General features: G+C 36.2%; 2 protein-coding genes and 1 long non-coding RNA gene across 8 annotated transcripts in view; 2 read left to right on the top strand and 1 right to left on the bottom strand.

Moving 5' to 3' along the window:
• Positions 1 to 8,335, bottom strand: part of LOC112055358 (uncharacterized) — a 45,620-nt gene extending 37,285 nt beyond the window's left edge. For 2 of the 4 annotated variants that reach the window (XM_052883015.1, XM_052883016.1), the window contains exon 1: positions 7,905 to 8,335. In XM_052883015.1, the coding sequence (XP_052738975.1) occupies positions 7,905 to 8,066 (162 nt within the window). In that variant the 5' untranslated portion in view covers positions 8,067 to 8,335. The remainder of the gene's footprint in view (positions 1 to 7,904) is intronic. The other 2 variants (XM_052883017.1, XM_052883018.1) reach the window with 2 other exon arrangements.
• An 889-nt stretch (positions 8,336 to 9,224) lies between these two features.
• LOC112055355 (uncharacterized) lies at positions 9,225 to 9,729 on the top strand. The gene is made up of 3 exons (XR_002887496.2): positions 9,225 to 9,385; positions 9,512 to 9,565; positions 9,644 to 9,729. It is a non-coding gene; the product is annotated as an uncharacterized LOC112055355 (long non-coding RNA).
• LOC112055354 (cell cycle checkpoint protein RAD1) lies at positions 9,725 to 20,692 on the top strand. 3 transcript variants are annotated; one of them, XM_024095430.2, is made up of 7 exons: positions 9,725 to 9,880; positions 10,750 to 10,921; positions 15,955 to 16,092; positions 16,521 to 16,624; positions 18,597 to 18,828; positions 19,494 to 19,625; positions 20,315 to 20,692. In XM_024095430.2, exons 2-7 carry the CDS (start codon positions 10,829 to 10,831, stop codon positions 20,429 to 20,431), a joined length of 816 nt encoding a protein of 271 aa, XP_023951198.2. In that variant the 5' UTR covers positions 9,725 to 9,880; positions 10,750 to 10,828; the 3' UTR covers positions 20,432 to 20,692. The 3 variants fall into 3 exon arrangements, with proteins under 3 accessions (XP_023951198.2, XP_052738980.1, XP_052738981.1); XM_052883020.1 differs by having other exon boundaries at positions 9,780 to 9,919; XM_052883021.1 differs by having other exon boundaries at positions 9,785 to 9,923.
• Positions 20,693 to 20,720: the final 28 nt, after the last annotated feature.

Here is a 20,720-nt window from a genome sequence, read left to right as displayed (position 1 = left end):
GATCGATGCTACGCAGTTTTATCTCGACAATTTACCTCTGTCTATATGTCTATCACTGCATAACATTGGCTTATTAACATACCTATTAATACCTGTTAGATACATATTACTATAGGGACAGTTGACTCATATCAAATTACTTGCTGACGCCCCGCGGTTTCACCCGCATGGTTCCCGTTCCCGTAGGAATATGGGGACAATTTATAGCCTATAGCCTTCCTCGATAAATGGGCTATCTAACACTGAAAGAATTTTTTCAAGTCGGACCAGTAGTTCCTGAGATTAGCGCGTTCAATCAAACAAACAAACTTCAGCTTTATAATATTAGTATAGATTTACCTCTGTCTATATGTCTATCACTGCATAACAGTGGCTTATTAACATAGTTATTTATTACTTGTTAAGTACTTCCATATTACTTTAAGGACAGTTGACTCATATCAAATTATATAATAAACAATATTAATTTCGTGTAGTACATGGAATAAGGGTCCGAAATATATCAATATCAATTAGTGACGTCATGAAACAGTTGAAACATAGACCGTCATGGCCGACAGGCGTTTTGGCTCGTATTGTCAAAAACATATTTCAAAACTGAAATTTTCATGTAAACACGTCTCAAAAAATTAAGAAAAAAACCATTTCGATCTATACTACAGCCTTTCTTGATGAGTACTGTTTACCAACAAACAAAAAAATGAGGGTATACATCACTAGCCATTTCACACCTAATAATAATTGTAATTAAATAGTTTTTAAATTAATGAAAATAAACTTGATTAAAAAGCTTTCATCAATTATTTATGGTTAATATATTTTATATAACATTTTTTAAACAAACCATACATAATTCAAAATAAATAAGTTATGAAATTACATGCGTTTTCTACCCACATTTCTAATGTATTTGTTGGTAAACAGTACTCATCAATACAGGCTGTAGTATAAGTAGAACAATAATGAACTATTTAAGAACATTTAAAAAAAGTGACTCACCTATTTAAATTGTACTGAATATCTGTACGTCATAAACACTAGGGGGTGGGTCACAGGCGCTCGTAAGGGTCATGGTCGGGCCAGGAGCGAGGGAGGACGTCCGGGAGTTAAGGAGATCGATTGTGCGCAGTTTCATCTCGTCAAATTACCTGTATATAGCTCAGTGTTTATTACCGTCTTCATCGCTTTAATAACATACTTTTTATTGCTTTCTACTTCCATACTTACTATAATTGTAATTGTAAATATAATATATAATTGTAAATGCGTAAGTAAGTCGGTCTGTCTGTTGCCCGCTGAACCGAATTTTAGTAGACTCAAAAGTGATTACAAAAATTAGAAAACTAACGTTAATGGTTACTGATTCACAACATTTGTCAGGACAACTTAATTAACAAATCAAACTGTAACCAAAATAAGACCCTAGAATGGCAGAAAATGACCTTGAGTGAAGTCACGCACTTGTGAACGTTGTATGTAGGTTAAAGGTACCTTTGAGTATTAAAAAACACTCCCCTTTTCCACTCAAGTCACTCTCACTGCCTATTCCAAGTAACCCATAAAGAATTACACAACAAGAGATGTGGATGACTCGAACGCAACGAGCACACTGTAGCCGTCCGCACCGAAAGTTGTTGCAACGCGGCGATACGGACGGGAATTTGATGAAGAGATAAATTGAAACTCGGAAAAGTATTGCTTCCCGCGAGATTCGTACAGTACCTACAGAACTTCACGCGAACGTATTTGCATAGGCATCCGCTAGGCTGGTAGATACAGCATTTGAGTCCTAATTAAAAACTGGACATCTATAGATAGGTTATATAATTGTATCTAATCAAAAAACATAAATACAAAACCTTTTCCATTTGTCTTTATATTTCAAGAGTACTGAATGCATAATTATTTATACGATAACCTCGTCTTTGCTGTTATTTTTTATAGTTTTACGGAAACTTCTACTGGTAATAATAAAGTTGCAGTATTTAACGGCTTCCTTTTAGATACCTCCTATTAATATTTAAACACTATAATTAGCAAGGAAACTTAACTAAATAGCAACGACTAAGCTATTATTAACGCAAAAAATAACTATTTATTCACGGTCGACCGTTAGTAAATAGTATATTTTATTTATAAGAGTAAATAAACAGTTTTCATCGATATTATAATGTCAAACAAAATGTTGAATGCAATACTCGAATAATATTAGTTTGCACCAAATGCACAATTAGTTTAGTTGTATTTCTGTTAATATAGCTAACCTAACAAAGTGAAATATAGCATTTCTTGTAAGATGAACAGTCGACAAAGGTGTGCCAGTTATTTTTATAATATATACCTGCAGTATTGGACGCTTGCCACGATGTTCGTGGGGATGCAGGTCCTGTGATAAGAATCTACTGGAGTAGAAGTAACAGATACAAAAATAAGCCAAAAAAAAAACGTTTCAAACGACAAATAAGCGTGGAATAAATGTGTAATCGCTTTGAATTTAAATTATATTTTAGAGAAATAATTTCTTCGATTTCACAGTTACCCTGTTATCGATTTCTTACGCGTTTACCAGTATAACGCCATTGCTAGGTGTTAAAAAATAAACAAACTTGGTTATGATATCTAAAATCTATACTAATAATATCAAGTTGAAGAGTTTGTTTGTTTGTTTTATTGAACGCGCTAATCTCATCTCAGGAACTACTGGTCCGATTTGAAAAATTCTTTAAGTTTTGGATAGCCCATAATTCGAGGAAGGCTATAGGCTATACATTATTACGCTAAAACTAATAGGAGCGGAGCACCAATGAAGAATGTTTAAAAATCGGGGGATTTTTTCCTATTGAGTACTTGCGCTGCGTGCGCTGTGCAAACGGTTAAAGTTTTGCAAAAATCATGTGTGACAGAATTGTTCCCTTTAAAAGTTCTAATAAAGGCCTTGAAGTTACCGCGGGATTTGTGAAAAATTTAAATCTACGCGGACGAAGTCGCGGGCATCCGCTAGTATTATTATACTGAAGAAATATATAACTTTCAAATCATTACAGGAACATCAAATTGCTTGATGATATAACCAGTCCAGAACTGTTCCAATTTATGAAAATCTAAAATCCTAAAATGACCTAGTTAGAAAGCGAACCCCGGAATTATCGCAAGGCATTTTTAACTGCTGTAAAGAGGTTATCAAGCATAGGTAATTAGAGATATGTGTGGATATGACCTCTGCCTCCGATTCCGGAGGGTGTAGGTTCGAATCCGGTCCGGGGCATGCACCTACAACTTTTCAGTTATGTGAATTAAAAAAAATTAAATATCACGCGTTTCAAACCGCAAAGGAAAACATCATGAGGAAACCTGCATACCTACGAATTTTCTTAATTCTCTCTGTGTGAAGTCTGCCAATCTGCATTGGGCCAGCGTGGTGGACTATTTTGCCTACCCCCTCTCATTTTGACAGCAGACTCGAGCTCAGCAGTGAGTCGAATATAGGTTGAAAATGATGAATGAGCTCCGTAAAAATCTTTTTGTGTAGTTGAATGATGTAAAAAACGGGCAAAAACTTCTAGTTTAGTATAAGATATATGCCAAATCTAAGCTCCTTTTCCTCAGAAAATGACAGACAATTTTGCTCGTGACTATGGATGTGATACAGGTCCTTCTATAATTGGTCTGAGCTTGTATAGTATGCCACGTGGGTACTGCCGTTTGCTTTTCCGAAACGTGAGAATCATTGACCGTCAATGGCGACCTCAAGCCAGCTCACAGACCGCCGCCGTCATTGTCTCCGCAGCGTCACCGCAAGTCCGATACGCTGCCCGCAACTTATCTGTGCCACACGACCACCGGCCGGAAAATAACACCGCTCACAAATTAAATTTTGTAATTGTTATGAGAAAGTTTTACTTGCAAGATAATTAAATTTTATATTTAACTGGCAGACGCCCGCGTGGATTTCAGCTTTTCACAAGTCTCGTGGCAACAACCATGGATGTTATTATACCTACATATAAACCTTCCTCATTAATCACTCTATCTATTAAAAAACGCATCAAAATCCGTGGCGTAATTTTAAAGATTTAAGCATGCATAGGGACTAGCTAGACTATGTTTTATACTATGTAATGACTAGCAGACGCCACGCGGTTTCAGATGCCACGCGGTTCCCGAGGGATAGTGTATCATCCCAATATTGAAAGAAATCAAATCGGTTTAATAATTTTGTAGCCTATTCAATGCAACCAAACCATCAAACAAATCTTTCCTCTTTATAATATTAGTATAAATAAGAATTGTCCAGTCTTCAAAAATAAGACTGTATGTCGTTTGAAATATTATTTTCTTGACTATTAAGTGAGTCAAAATCGACTGTAGGTAATTGCACTATGAGAAAAAAAATCACATTTGTTGTATTATGTTTTATTACTATTTGTTATTATAGTAGCAACAATCTGTGAAAATTTCAACTGTCCAACTACCACAGTACAAGAGATACAGCCTGGTGACAGATAACCAACAGATGGACGGAAAGAGGAGTCTTAGTGTTTAACACCCAAAGTGTACAGAACCCTATAATTGGAGTTGGGCTTGGGACATAAAAGAGGAACTGCAGGACAAAAACTTTTTAATTTTTTTTTTCGTATTGGTTTCTATTTCATGAATTCTTGAGAAACATATAGGTATTCTTTCTTTTATCATGTTTGGATGTAAAGAAAAATAGATATCTGTAAAACACAGAATTTCATGCAGACCAAAATCAGGGGTTTGTTTATAAGCATATTGTAGCATTTTTCTTGTCTACATTATTTATGTTTTACAACTATCTACTGTGCATTACAACCATATCCACTTATTCTCAAAATCAGGTAAGTGAGATCAGTTGTTATTCCGTTCACCACCTAAATCTCTGAGGAAAGAATACAGTGGTACATACATTTAGATATAATTTTATAGCTTTAATAGCAGGCAAATTAACATGTGGGTTGTCTGATGTCTAGTAACACTAGCACCATCAGAGGCACTGCTCATATGCATTGCTTTGCCTTTAAGGGATTTGTATATCTGCCCAATAAATATGTAAACATAATTGGCACATTATTTTTAAAAGAGAGATGAATATCTTGGCTTTCCATGGATTCACCATGTGGATGCCGGGTCCATCACGTGGCAGCGAGAAAAACTCTGAGAAGAGCCCTGGACTTATGAGTAATGGGCGTAGGGTTAAGTAATTCCTTGAGAATCGATTAACATCTCTCTGCTCGTGTTATTCTCCCTGCCTAGCCAAATTTGGTAAGATCCTATTAGAGCAGCTTTGTGTACCTGTTCTAATATAGAACTTGCAGAAGTTCTACCAACCATGGTACTTGTGTAAAATAAGGTGACAAGCTGCTTATATGGGATTCAATAGCAATTCAAATAATGGTACCATATGGGCAGACAATAAGCTTGTCACAAAATATTTTGTAATCTGCACTTAACTGTATTATGCAACACAAAACACATTGCCCAGTAGAAAGTTGTGTACAATTGTACAAAACTGGTACACTATCTGTAGATGAGAAGTTTGTTCATCATAATAAAGATTACTTATTTTTACAATTTATTATTAAAAAATTTTAGACAAACAATTAATCCTCAATAGTTCAACAGTAAAGAGGCATTACTCATGGTCAACTCATAGTCATGGCTTTGATCCTTGCCTATTGTAATGACTCCTAACATATTATTTCCAACCAATTCAAAGGGAACAGGAATCAAACAAAATTGTTTATTTGTCTCTTGTTGTTCTTGGAATCTATTATAACTCATGATAGCCCAATAGATATGACCTCTGCCTTCCATTCAGAGGGTGTAGGTTTGAATCTGGTCCAGGACATGCACCTCAAACTTTTCAGTTATGCACATTTTTTAAGAAATTAAATATCACATGTTCCAGACAATGAAAGAAAAACATTGTGAGGAAACGTGCATGCCTGAGAATTTTCTAAATTCTGTGTGTGAAGACTGCTAACCTGCATTGGGCCAGCATGGTGGACTATTAGCCTAACCCCTCTCATTCAGAGAGGAGATCCCTGCTTAACAGCGAGCTGAATATGAGTTTTTGATGAAACCCACAAGATTAAAAAAATGTCACTATGAATAGCATTGGTTTTTGATGTACCCAGAAATTGATGATTTTGTTATTACAAACAATTAAGTCTATCTAAAGTCAATCTTTTGTCTTTATGTACACAATTATTATTGGTAATTACTAATTATGTACCAATATTGGTTATGTGCCCATTACGTGTTTATGTGTTATGTGCCCATTACGTATTATATTATGTGTTTATTGTAACCATTACTTCAAGGCCTGAATAACTTCATTGTTAGAGGGTCAACCTCAAATATGAAAGGTCTATAATTAGGTCGATTCCCTGCCGGTCAAGACAATGGACACACTCTTAATACTAGCTTTAATTTAGTTTGAGGAGAAATTGGAATATTAGTTGTTTTTAGTAGACTAAGATAATGAAGTTGAAGCTTGTTTAAATACACTAATCTCTGGAACAAGTAAGAGTAGTAGTAACCTTACAAGGTATGCAAGCATGCATTACTATGAGCTTCCTCTTACCTTGCACATCAAACTTAGGCATGGGTTGTCAGCCATATTTGCCTGTATGCAACAATACCCATCACACTTGAAGATTTTCAATTGAACTGGCAGTCAAAGTTCCACAAAAATGTTTGAAAACCTTAGCATAGTTGGATATTTACTTGTTTTGCAATAGGTAATTGTTATTACATCACTTAATATCATTTGATAACATGTTTACAGGTAGAGAAGGCAATATAACAACAGCTTGGCCCCAATGTTTCATCATTATCAACCCATTTCGGCTCACTGCTGAGCTCGAGTCTGCTGTCAGAATGAGAGGGGTTAGGCCAATAGTCCACCACACTGGCCCAATGCGGATTGGCAGACTTCACACACGCAGAGATTTAAGGTAATTCTCTGGTATGCAGGTTTCCTCACGATGTTTCTACTTCACCGTTTGAGACACGTGATATTTAATTTCCTAGAATGCACACAACTGTAAAGTTGGAAGTGCATGCCCCGGACCAGATTTGACCCTACACCCTCTGGAATCAGAGGCAGAGGTCATATTCACTGGGCTACCATGGCCCAATGTTTAGTGCAATATTATAAATGAAAATTAACAATAAGTGAATGAGAATACACAATATTTTTTATTTAATTCAAAACTAAACCATAATTATGATGTGTTGAATCTAGGAGTTTATGGGCTTAGAGTAATGATAGGTAACATAAAAAACACCCCACAATCCCCACTGGAGGATGGAGGTCAGAGTAGCTGTCAGGTGATGGTCTAAAGCTAAGCAGATAAGCACCAAATTCCCATTCCTACAAGGGAGGATGGGTACTTTAATGTGCTGTTCAAATGGCCTGATTATAATTAATTATTGGAAAGAGACTTGTGAGGGATGCCTAATGTCCTCCCAGGCACTTAATTTTTTTTAAATTTTATGACCAAACTTCAGATATACAAAAACCACTCAGTTACAGGTTTCAATCATAATTTATTAACCAGTTCAATCAACCGACTAGCGAGGTCGCAATTAGACCATACTACCCGCAAATGAATATCGATACAAAAAAACGCAACTGGAATTACAATTTCCAAGTAAAAAAAAATACGCGAGTGTATTTTTGACATGTAATGTACTTCGCCATTTTCGTTTATCAAAGGAAACTGATCTATCGAATGCGTTAAATACAACTGTTCCTCGCGATTAATTTCCTAACTCTTCAAAATACTAATTTAAACTTCAACTTTGGTTAAAAATTGAGTAACTCAGCAATTATAAAACGCCGCTGGACGAATAAATAGAGGAAAAGGTCAACTCACCTCTACATCAACGTTGCCCACCGCAGTCGTGGTTTTGTGTTCCGTATTCGCAGATTGATCCTTTATATGGTTGTACACTAATTTTGATTCTTCAGTTGAATTACTTGTCACACTTTTATCTGGAGCTTTCGGTTCCTTATCATACTCCGGTGGAGGAGCCATCTTGAAGGAAGAGTAGACAGATGACACAAGTCTTATGACTTTAACACACTGAAATCACTCTACCTCTTTTCAACTATAATAACAAACTAATTATATTTTAGACCATTGTAATAGAATCCATCTGCATTATACCTAAAGTTCTAAAAATCCACAAAAACGAATACATCATTTTCGACATATTCCTGACATTTTCACAAATGTTGAATGTTCAGAAATTCATCACCGAAATCACAGACTCAGATTACATACCGAACCGAAACGAAATTCATCACAGATACTCAAAGCTGCTCAAAGTGCCTTTTACCACAGATGATCGGTATTGTCTTATTCGTCTGAGTATACTACCGTAGACGTAACCTGATAAAGGCAATACAGACTACTTTAGTAATTTAGTCGAGTACAAACAATTTTTGGATTTACCGCCCTAAAATCGTTCGTACTCGACTAAAATACTAAAGTAGTCCGAAGTAGGCCTTAATTCTATTTCAATAAAAAAGTTGCATTAATTTTACTTTTTTCATTATTTCAACATGTGGGGGTTAGGGGCTAAAGGATGTTTTCTCACCAAATTCAGGGATTTTCGCTCTGAATTTCGAGGAATTTGGAAAATAGGCAATGACAACGTTGATCTTGAGTATGTTCTGTGCTCAATCAACTCAACGTTGTGTCAGTGGTGTCAGGCTATCACCATTCATTTGTGGTCTGTGGCTATCACTGTCACTGTCAAGTGTCAACTGGCAACAAAAAGATTTGTTGAGTGAATTTTTAAGGTTATAGTTATGTCATGATCACAGAAAACATATATTCAAGTACAGAAGATTCACTCCACAACGTCATTAAAATAAATTGCGACTCTCGCTGCGCCACAAAAGTAGTGCGTGCGTCATTGATTGGACCACAGAAATACAAAAAAAAACTCCGTTCGGGAGCTATGGTGCCACATACTGACAGACATACCAGTCAAACTTATAATTTTGCGTCCCCCCCTATTTTTGCGTCGGGGGTTAAAAAATAAACACAATCCGATTTTTAATAAGGCCTAGTTCGGACTACTTTAGTATTTTAGTCGAGTACGAACAATTTTTGGATTTACCGTCCAAAAATCGTTCTTACTCGACTAAAATACTAAAGTGGTCCGAACTAGGCCTGAATGAAAAAAAAAAACAACTGTCAATGTCATTGTCAATTTGAAATTCAAATCTTTCAAACTTTTACCGCGGCAAACTAAAGCAAATTAATTCTGCGACGAGCGTTTTAAAATTTAATTAGTATTTTGTTTTAGCACTTTTAGCATTCCATAATCCGTAGCCCTAAATTATGTAATTAACTACATACTTATATACAATTTACAAATTAGTATGAGTTAACTTGTAATTTATTTCGTTTTATTTATAATAAACATATAATAATGAGTAATGGCTCTCCGTGTATTACATTGTTTGCAGACACTGTTTTGGATTATCTAGAAAAGAGACTTCAAGATTCTAATTCTAAACAAGGTTAATATAACTCAATGGTTCAATACCACTAATGTTATTAAGTGTCTCACATAAAATATTTGACAAACAAAATTGCAGTTTCAGATGAGGACTTGTTAACTTTACATTCAGTTTACGGTACTGTATTACAACGTGCTTTGGACGTCTTGGAAAAACACCCTCAATTTGAAACTTATTCAACGGCGAATAAGGGTAGAGTTTTGATAGAAATAAAAGGCGAGAATGACCGGTGTTACAGAATCTTCCCACGGATAAATTATTGCTCATGCCGCGCGTTTAAACACCAAGTGATCGAGAAAAAATGTCAAGTGACTTGTAAGCATATTTTAGTTGGAAGACTTGCCACTATTCTAGGTAGGTAAATATTACTTTGCATTCATTCATCATCATCATTATTAACCCATATTCGGCTCACTGCTGACCTCGAGTCTCCTCTCAGAATGAGAGGGGTTAGGCCACAACACTGGCCCAATGCGGATTGTCAGACTTCACAGAGAATTAAGATAATTCTCTTGTGTGCAGGTTTCCTCATGATGTTTTCCTTCACAATTTAAGACAAGTGACATTTAATTTCGTAAAATGCACACAACTGAAAAGTTAGAGGTTCATACCCTGGACCGGATTTGAACCTACGCCCTCCAGAATCGAAGGCAGAGGTCATATCCACTGGGCTATCACGGCTCTGTACTTTGTATTCGTCGACTTTTATATTATTTTTTGGTAATCTGAAATTTACTGAGATTAGGTACTGTGGTGTAGCATAGACATAGCCAAGGTCGCATCAGCGAGACACTTTTTTATAAACTGTATCTAAAAATCTATACATTTGAATAAAATGTTAAGAGCCCATCAACCCATGTTGGAGCAATGTGGTGGGTCTTAGCTTCATATCCCTTACTAAAAGGAGGAGGCCTGGCACTGTAGTGTGCCATTGAAATAGGCTGTAAATAATATATTCAGAGTACAGTTGTAGACATCAACTGGGAAGAGATAGTGCGAGAGGGCCAGATTAAGTAAGTCTGACTAAGTGGTGGGCATCAACTAGTATAATAATTTATTACTTATTAATAATTTTATTATAAGTGTACTTTAAAAAAAAATTACAGATTAAAATTACTTGTACTTTACTGGAACTCGTTAAATAATAGTTTTAAACGATTTTCACTCCATGTTTTACTTTCCAGGCAAAACTGTGAATAGGGAAGTGACACAGGAACAATATTTGATGTTGGTGCAGTCAATGTTTGATTTTGATTAATCAAAATGGATGACGGCACATCACAGTACTATTTCACAGCTTCAATGGACTCAGGAAAAACTTTACACAGCTTATTGAAAGCCATACAATTTCAAGAGGTATGATAAAAATTAGTTAGATATGTAATATGAGATAAACCATAGGCTCTCAACCTTATTACCTGCCACTTTTGAGAATATAATTTTTTTTGTCTCTGTAATTTATTTTTGTTTGAATCAAAAAATATTTCTTATCAATTTGCACCTCTGTCAAGAAAGTCTGCTTCTATCTTAGACTTGTATTGTCATTTAACATCAAGTGAGATTGTCAATCAGGAGTTCTGTGCATTTTCAAACACATTATATTATGGTAATCAAATGATCTTTTAAATAAAAATGGAATCAACTTCAAAGACACCAGTTATTTTGATTTTAACACAAAATTACTAAACCTATTTTCTTGAAAATGAAATCAACCAACCACCAACCCAAAGTATACTCTTTCAAATAAAAAAAAAAAAATTTCAATATTGGTTAATATATGATGAAGTTATGAACTACAAGCATGAAAAAAAAAACAAACATGTTGAATTTTGAACATGAACATGAACATGTTTTTATTATGAAATGTCTTGCAATAAGGAAAGTGATTTGTCATGCCATCCGGCTAACCCCCGGCGCTCTCTGGTATCCGGGCTAGAGAGTGTGAAATCTGTTACCGAAGACACCACTGGAGTGAGTAACCAGGCTCCAGTGCATGTTAATGTTACTGGAAAGAAACTAATTCAGCAGTCTTTTCATCCCAGCCTATTTGTGAGAACAAGGAGTATGTCTACAGGTAGTGCACCATGCTTTAGTAAAACAGAACCACCTATAGATCTCACTGAACACAACAACAAGGAACCCCAAACACATACATCTGTTCAACACCCTGAGTGGCAGAGGGTACCTACAATCAGAAACCCAAAACGAAAGAATATGTCGGCCACACCATCACCAAAAGGGAACACGCCAGTGTCAAACCAATTCGGATCATTGGATATTGATGTAGATGATTCTGAAACCCTACCTACAAACAATAAACAGCATGTATTCAAACCTCCACCCATCATGCTATATGGCATTGAAGATGTTGCAAAACTGACAGAACTAATCAGATCAAAATTAGATAAAGAAGAGTTCACCATCAAAATTGTTACCCGAAACCAATTAAGACTTAGTTGTCCGACTATAGAGTCTTATCACTGCCTTATGAAAATAGTAAGAGAAAACAATCTGATTGGACACACCTTTTCTAGAAAGGATACAAGACCTTACAGAATTGTAATTAAGAAACTCCATCCAAGTACACCTAAAGAGGCAATACAAGAAGCTATAGAGCAGTCCGGAAACACAGTTTGTGGTGAAATAATAAATGCTCGATATGGACCTAATAAAATACCACTATCGACATTCTTTGTAAACCTAGACCCACATCCAAACAATACAGAGGTTAAGAAAATTACCCATATATTCAATACAAAGGTCATTATTGAAGATCCAATAAGAAAGGCAAATGTGCCCCAATGCAAAAGGTGTCAGCAATATGGCCACACTAAGAATAACTGCCTTAGGCCATATAGATGCGTGAAATGTGCAGAGAGCCATAACACAGTAGACTGCCCTAAAAAAGACCGGAATACCCCAGCAAAGTGTTGCCTCTGTTTAGGTAATCACCCAGCAAACTACAAAGGCTGTGAAGTTTATGTAGAAATCAACAAAAGAAAAAGAAATACTTCACGAAGAGACTATATAAAACCAAGAAAACAAACAGAGGCTAAAGACCAACAACAAAGCACTGGAAAACAAGAAAATATACAAAAATTAGATAGACCCTTCGCATCAAAGGAGAAGGAACACGCATATACTAGACAACACTCCTCAAGCCAGTTTAATACTAGGACATATGCAGAAGTCGCTAAAATTCAGAACATAGATGAAACTACAACAGAATCTAAGCTAGAAATACTACTCACAAAACAAGCTGAAAAGCTAGATAAATTAATAGACCAAATGTCAATAATGATGAATTTATTGACCACAGTAATACAAAAGATAATCTAATGGCTACTCTAAGATTGGCAACATGGAATGTTAATGGTCTGATTGGACATAAGAGTGACGTCGAACTACTATTGAAAATCCACAAAATAGACGTACTACTGGTGTCAGAATCTCATCTTACTACCAACCACAATTTTGCTATAAAAGACTATATAACATACACAACACCCCATCCTGATGGAACTGCCCATGCTGGAACAGCAGTAATTGTAAGGAAAGCTTTGAAACATGATATCCTTGAAGACTACAAAACACCTCACTTACAAGCTACAACCATTGTATTGTACGATAATCATGGGTCACTTACTCTCTCAGCTGTTTACTGCCCCCCAAAACCAAACCCAAAGGAAACTCACTTCACAGAATATTTTAAAACGCTTGGAAATAGATACATCTGTGGTGGTGACTGGAATGCCAAAAACGTGCAATGGGGATCACGACTAACTCTACCTCGAGGCAGAGAACTTAATTCAAGTATAATCAAAAATAACCTCAGTATTTTAAGCACAGGTGAACCAACTTACTGGCCTACAGATCCCAACAAATTACCGGACCTCTTAGACTTCTATATATATAAAGGGCTATCAAACTTGTATATAAGTATAGATAGTTGCTATGATAGTTGCTCAGACCATACACCAGTACTAAGTACGGTTAGTACATCAATAATTTCAAGACCCGCCAAAGAATGTCTATACAACAAACAAACTGATTGGTCAGCATTCAGAAAATATATTGATACTAATCTATCGCTAAAAGTTTCACTCAAAACGAATGACGACATCGATAAAGCAGCAGAAACCATAACAAACATGATACAAACTGCAGCATGGATTTCTACACCGGCTATAAGATACACGCCAGGTAGTAACAACTTACCCATGGATATCAAAAATAAGGTACTAGAGAAAAGGAGGCTCAGAAGAGTTTGGCATACTAGTCGTCATCCGTTGGACAAAAAGGCGCTAAACCTGGCAGCAGCGGAACTTACATCCTATTTAAAAGACGTAGAAAATGACACATTGAAACATAAACTGATTAATCTGTCTGCTTCGAAAAACAATGAATATTCATTGTATAGAGCCGTAAAGACTAACAAAGCTTCGCCTGTAACCATAAAACACCCACTAAAACTAGATAATGGTACTTGGGCCAGGAAAGATAATGAACGTGCGGAAGCCTTTGCCAAGTTTCTAAGTGAAGTTTTTACTTCAAATAACGGCGACCCAGACACTGATAGAGAAGTCGCAGAATTTCTGGATAGCGACCTTCAACTAAGCTTACCAATAAAAAGCTGCACCCCCAGAGAGGTCTGGAGAGTAATAAAAGAACTTGAACTTCACAAAGCTCCAGGATTCTGTTTAATAACGGCAGAGGTCTTACTACAACTTCCAAGAAAAGCGATTGTCTTTGTGACTCAGCTTTTTAATGGCATCTTGAGAACATCCCACTACCCGTCTATTTGGAAAATTTCGGAAATTATTATGATACCGAAACCTGGGAAGCCACCGCATCTAGTCACATCTTATAGACCAATAAGCCTACTACCAACATTGTCCAAGGTATTTGAAAAAATAACTCTGTCCAGACTCAAAACCATTCTTCATGAAAGGGAAATTATTCCCCAGCATCAATTTGGATTCCGAAGCCGACACTCCACTGTGGAACAGGTACACAGAATAGTCAAACAAATTAGAGAAGCCCTAGAAAGTAAACAATATTGCTCTGCTGTTTTTTTGGATGTTCAACAGGCTTTTGATAAGGTCTGGCACAATGGATTGCTCTTTAAAGCCAAACATTGCCTCCCACACAACTTCTTCATGTTACTGAAGTCATATGTCAATCAGAGAATATTTCGAGTGAAAATCAATGACGCATATTCGAACTTCCATGACATTCAAGCAGGTGTTCCCCAGGGTTCCGTTTTGGGTCCCACACTCTATTTATTATACACTGCAGATATTCCTATCTCAAACAGTGTACTCACCGCTACATTTGCTGATGATACAGCTGTATTGTGTAATAACAAAGACGCAAATATGGCTTCAAATATTCTACAAGTACACCTGAACAAGATAAATTCATGGATGATTAAATGGCGTATCAAAGCTAGTTCCACGAAGTCAACACATGTGACATTTACCTTGCGAATGGACGAATGCACTCCTGTTAAACTGGGACTTGATATTATCCCCCACAGTGACACCGCAAAATATCTTGGGATACACCTAGACAAAAAACAAACATGGAGAACGCATATAGTAAAAAAACGCGATGAACTAAATCAAACCTTCAGAAAACTTAACTGGCTTATGGGAAGGCATTCGCATGTCTCACTCAGTAATAAACTGCTCATTTATAAAACAGTAATAAAACCAGTGTGGACCTACGGCATTGAACTGTGGGGCACAGCCAAAAACTCAAACTTGGAAATACTACAAAGATTTCAGAATAAAGTTTTAAAAACCATCACAAATGCTCCATGGTTCACTAAGATATCGGAACTACATGAGTATCTTGACATAAAAACAGTAAAAGAAGAGGTTGAACTCAGATCAATGTGCTATAAAAATCGCATAAACACCCATGAAAATAAACTTGCTACTGCCCTCGGTCATCCAATAGATGTTAGAAGGCTAAAGCGCGCCTACATATGGGATCTCCTGTAAAAAAAAAAAATCAAAATAATAAGAATGTACAAATGTACAAATGAAATACAAAAAATTAACAAATAAAATAAATTAGCATGGCCTTCAATGGAAGGTCAGCTACACATGCCATGTAGTACCCACAAGCAATTTGCTTAAAGCTGTTGCAGCTGGTTGCACAATAGTAATGAATTAAAAAAAAAAAAAAAAAAAAAAAAAAAAAAAAAAAAAAAAAAAAAAAAAAAAAAAAAAAAAAAAAACATGTTGAATTGAGAACCTCCTCCTTTTTTTGAAGTTGGTTGAAAATTATTTTGTAATGTTTTGTTTCTGCCAACTTCCGTTCATAAAAAAAAAAAATCTGATGGGCTGTATGAATAGCAAATACTTTGGCTGTATTTACAGAGTGCCGTGTTCTGTGCCATGTCCGAAGGGCTGAAGTTGACGGTGGAAGAGGGCAAATGTGTGCAGGCCTCAGCCTACGTGCCTGCTGACAACTTTACCGAGTACCATGTCAGAGATGATGTAGATGTTATATTTAAAGTAAGAAAACTTCTATAATAATAATAATCATCTCTTTTAGGCCTGATCACAGTGAATCTCCTTAGAGCCAATGATATTAAATACTGTTAGATGTGTTGCTAGCGCATGAAAAATGAGGCACTCAAAAGAGGAAATTCATACACAACTCAATGTTAGTTGTGGTCAACAATGAACGTTTTTAAACAAATTATACCTAAATATCGTCTACAATGTCTAGTTGTGTGTTCAGAAAGTGTAAAAAATATATACATAAATATGTATTTATAATGGAATTGCTCAGTGTTGTACCCTATATTCTGTACACTTTTGTGGTGATTTTGTAGGGATGTAACCAATCTATAGTATAAAATTATCATTGCTCAGAGCTAGTTATTGTAAATTAAAAATAATTAATGATAGCTGTCACAGCATTTGTTATTTTTTTACAGATAAGTATAGCAGTGTTAACAGAGTGTCTAAACATATTTGGCGCCAGTGAAGAGTCCAGTTTAAAAATGTATTACAGGAGTGAGGGATCGCCTTTGTTACTTGTGTAAGTTAATCTTAATAATCTATACTAATCTATAATCTATAATAATATTATAAAGCTGAAGAGTTTGTTAGTTTGTTTGATTGAACGCGCTAATCTCAGGAACTACTGGTCTAATTTGAAAAATTCTTTCAGTGTTAGATAGCTCATTTATAGAGGAAGGCTATAGGCTATATATTAGTCCCATATTCCTAAGGGAACAGGAACCACGCGGGTAAAACCGCGCGGCATCAGCTAGTAATATTATAAAAAGGTAAAGTTTTTGAGATTGTAGGGGGTAATCTCTGAATCTACTAAACCGATAACGTGGGCAATGCAATTGCGACGTGACTGGTAGCAGCGACAGTGATTGTACCATTATTTTGTGGTAGAGGAAACACCTCGAACAGGTCCCAGGACTTGTGACTTTGAGAGTAGGTTCATAATGCGAAACCCTCACCTTACCTGCCCTGCCCGACATGTTCTCCATGCCCACACTAAACAATCAAACTAATGTTATAAATGTGAACGTTTGTGTGTAAGTTTGTATGTATATTCCTCCTTTGCATTGCGGCTATTGAAGCGATTTGGCTGAAATTTCGAATGCAAATAGGTTTTACAACAAACAACTAAACTAAACAAAACAACACAAATTCTACTTTTCATCCCGGAAAAGTCTATGGTTCCCGCGGGATTTGTGAAAAACTGGATCCCACGCAGGCGAAGTCGCGGGCGTCCGCTAATTTATGATAAACAATAATTACAACACAAAACATTATTGCACGAAATCACTAACGCGACTGGCAGCGTGACGGTGTCTACGCTGCCTAACAAACAACTGAGCATCAAATCAAGTCATCAAATACCCTCTTATTTATACAAACACTGATACCTCCCCTCCAGAATAACATAAATAATGAATGTTAATACCACCTGTAATCGAGGAATTTGTTACACAAAATACGTAAATGAAAGCGGGTGGTGCTATAAACTGTAAAATAGGTAAAAAAAATATTTTAATTTAGATGATTTTATGATGTAGGTGTACTAAAAACAAAATCGATTTCCACCTCCTATTGTCGTACCCCACTTTGCTTTTTTCGACTAGTTAAACAACAAGAATTATAAGTTATTTTAAAATATGACAAATATTATTAATTGATTATGTAATACGGTTAAAACTCACGCGATAGAACGCCAGAGTATGAATATAACCCATACGGAGCCTTTAGTCATGAGCTAGTTCTTGCAACGCTTGTTAGAGCCGTGCCGCGTTGCAAGAACCAGCCCATGCGCACTCACGATAGTTTAAATTCTAAAATATGGCAAATATTAAAAAAAAAAGAAATAGCTGGCAAAAATCAGATGGCTGCGTAATATACAAGATATATGTTCGTAATATTTATTTATTTATTTATTTATTATTTGGACCACCAACAAAATTATATGTATACAGAATTAATAAACTTAATAAATAGGGTATAGAAACACATATAACTTTACTTAAAGGTAGTCACATCATGTACATAAAGTGTAGGTCGTACTAACAATTAAAAATTAAGTGTTAAAAAGAAGTTAAAAAATTAATTAACATAAATTTACACAAATTAAAAACAGAGAAAGAGAAAAAAAAACAACAATATACACTAGGAATTAGTTAAAAAATAAAAGGAAACTGTGGAATTTCACAACTAAACTCAAAGGTTATTAATTTTAGTAAGTACCTAACTTAAAGCAAAAGTAAAATAGCCAAACTTAAAACAAAACTAAGAATTAGATAAAACATGGTTTATACAAACAATGACACATGAAAGGCGGATTATTAAACAGAACTCTTCTTAATAGTATTAATTATTTTGGACTTAAACTTATACATCTTATCACAAAATATGTCAATGGTATTATCTTTCTTGGTTAGTTTCCTATATAATCTAAAATATTAGTTACATTAACGATATTTATCACTTGATATCCTCCTCCTCCTTCTTATCCTCAGTTTGCAGCCCCAATCGGTCCACACCGTGATGACAGACTGTGAGATAGCCACTCAGACGGCCGACTGTCTCCTGGAGCTGAGAGACGAGGACGCGACCGAAGTCGCCAAGCTGGTGCTGAAGGCGTCCGCCTTCCTCGGCCTGCTGGCGGACTTGGAGAGGTCCTGTGACGTCATGGAGCTGCACCTCTCTCCCGACCATCCTAATGTCAGCATTGTTACGTATGGAATGCAGGTGTGTGAAACATGTACTAACAAGTTTACAACAAACTATTTAAGGGGAATTTTATTAGGTCTTGATAGTTATCGGAAAAAAAATCTAGAATTTATCTAGGCTGTTTTTACTGCTTTAAAACTTTTTTTATATGTTAAATTTTCCATTAAATCCTTCATTTATCGTATCGTTGCCAAAGTGTTAAAAAAAAGCAAAGTGCCAAACATAGAATAAAGAATGATCCAGATTGAGTCTTTACAAGCGGCATGGTGAAGCCGGTGAAACCGATGAAAAACAGACGTCATGCATATACAAACCTTGACATCCGCATATACCTACAAACATTTTCATTATTTGTATTTCAAAATTTAACACTAACAACAATTACGTAATTAATATAATAATCAATTATTACCAATAAAAAACTCTCTATCTTATTTCTTTAGCTTTTGTGAACAGTTTTTAAAATATTTAAAAAGATAAGACACCATTTTTCTTGAATAACATTGAAAATTACTGATGCGACGCTTCGTGTCGTACTGACTCGAGAATGTATTCGTTTTCGAATTTTGTATTTGGAACGGCTACGACATCGTCGTGTTCCGTGCGCTCTATCTGCCTATTATTCTTTAATCTGTAGTTCTCTTCATATACAGCATCTTTAAGAAACCATACCCTAATTGCAGGACAGATCCTGTATAGAAGTGCCGAAGTCTTCAGACATGATGCAGAGCTTCAGCTGCGAGCAGCCGGTCACGCTCAAGTACCAGCTGCCGCACATACGACTCATCATGAAGGCGCTGGCTATATCTTCGAAGGTCAGTCTTTTATACTACCTTTTTACACTATGTCGTATGTTCGGGGGGAAAGATTGCTCGGGTGTGAGATCGTGCGTGCGGGGAAGTGAGGTGCATCAGTGGGTTTTTCATTCATCGCTACACGCCCCCCGGCCCGCTCGGACCATCGGGAGTGGTACGAACGAAGTTGCCAATGCATAACGTCCATCCTTTATAGAGACAAAGTTTGTGATAGTGTAAGGGGTATGCTTAAAAATACCTGATTCATCATTACCAACATATCCGGCTCACTGCTGAGCTCGAGTCTCCTCTCAGAATGACAGCAGTTAGCCTAATAGTACTCCACGCTAGCCTAATGCGGATTGGCAGACTTTACACACGTAGATAATTAAGATAATTCTCAGGTATGCTGCTTCCTCACGATGTTTTTCCTTAAACGTAAGACATGTGGTATTTAATTTCTTAAAATGCACATATTGAAAAGTTGGAGGTGCATAAACCTACAGCATGGGCTTAGCCAGGATTGTATCTAGGGTCCCCCCCTAGATACAATCCTGGCTATCCGTGGGGGGGAGAGAGCACCTATACTTACACCCCTGCCCGTACCTCGCTACGTCCATGACCTACGCTGAGATCATATCTAGCTATCACGGTTCACAAATACTTACTTAAATTAAAATAGTGCACTGATTGAATGCATTTATTTGTAGGTGGTGCTAAGGTGTAGCTCAAATGGATTATTGCTTCTACAACTGAAACTGGAAAAGGATGAACAACGGCAAATGTTTTCGGAGTTCCATATCGTGCCTTTACTAGACGATTATTAACTAAATAAGTGAAATGTAGTATGTAATAAGTATTGATTTATAATAATTTATTTTATTGAAGATAAGTGGATGCCGCGGAAATTCTGATTTAAAGTGCTAAATTAATCTACGAAACCCTACACTGCGCGTGGTTTGTCACGCACTTGGTCGGTTTTTACAAATATATGTTGCTTAATAATCTCATCTCAAACTCCCACTAAAATCGGTTCCACCGTTCCAGAGACTAGTCTAGACATACCTACAAATAAAGATTTCAACAAAGTTTGTGTTTTAGTATCGTGTAAATAAC

Source organism: Bicyclus anynana, chromosome 8 (genome assembly GCF_947172395.1).
Source record: "Bicyclus anynana chromosome 8, ilBicAnyn1.1, whole genome shotgun sequence".
In the NCBI taxonomy this organism is placed as follows: domain Eukaryota; kingdom Metazoa; phylum Arthropoda; class Insecta; order Lepidoptera; family Nymphalidae; genus Bicyclus; species Bicyclus anynana.
This window is presented reverse-complemented; position numbering and strand designations above follow the sequence as displayed.

What these genes read in the sequence shown, in the direction of transcription:
- LOC112055354 (XM_024095430.2), top strand. Translation starts at nt 10,829, where the DNA reads ATGGATGACGGCACATCACAGTACTATTTCACAGCTTCAATGGACTCA. An exon ending in TTGTTACGTATGGAATGCAG is followed by an intron (nt 18,829 to 19,493) that starts GTGTGTGAAACA and finishes CCCTAATTGCAG; the next exon opens with GACAGATCCTGTATAGAAGT. An exon ending in CGCTGGCTATATCTTCGAAG is followed by an intron (nt 19,626 to 20,314) that starts GTCAGTCTTTTA and finishes ATTTATTTGTAG; the next exon opens with GTGGTGCTAAGGTGTAGCTC.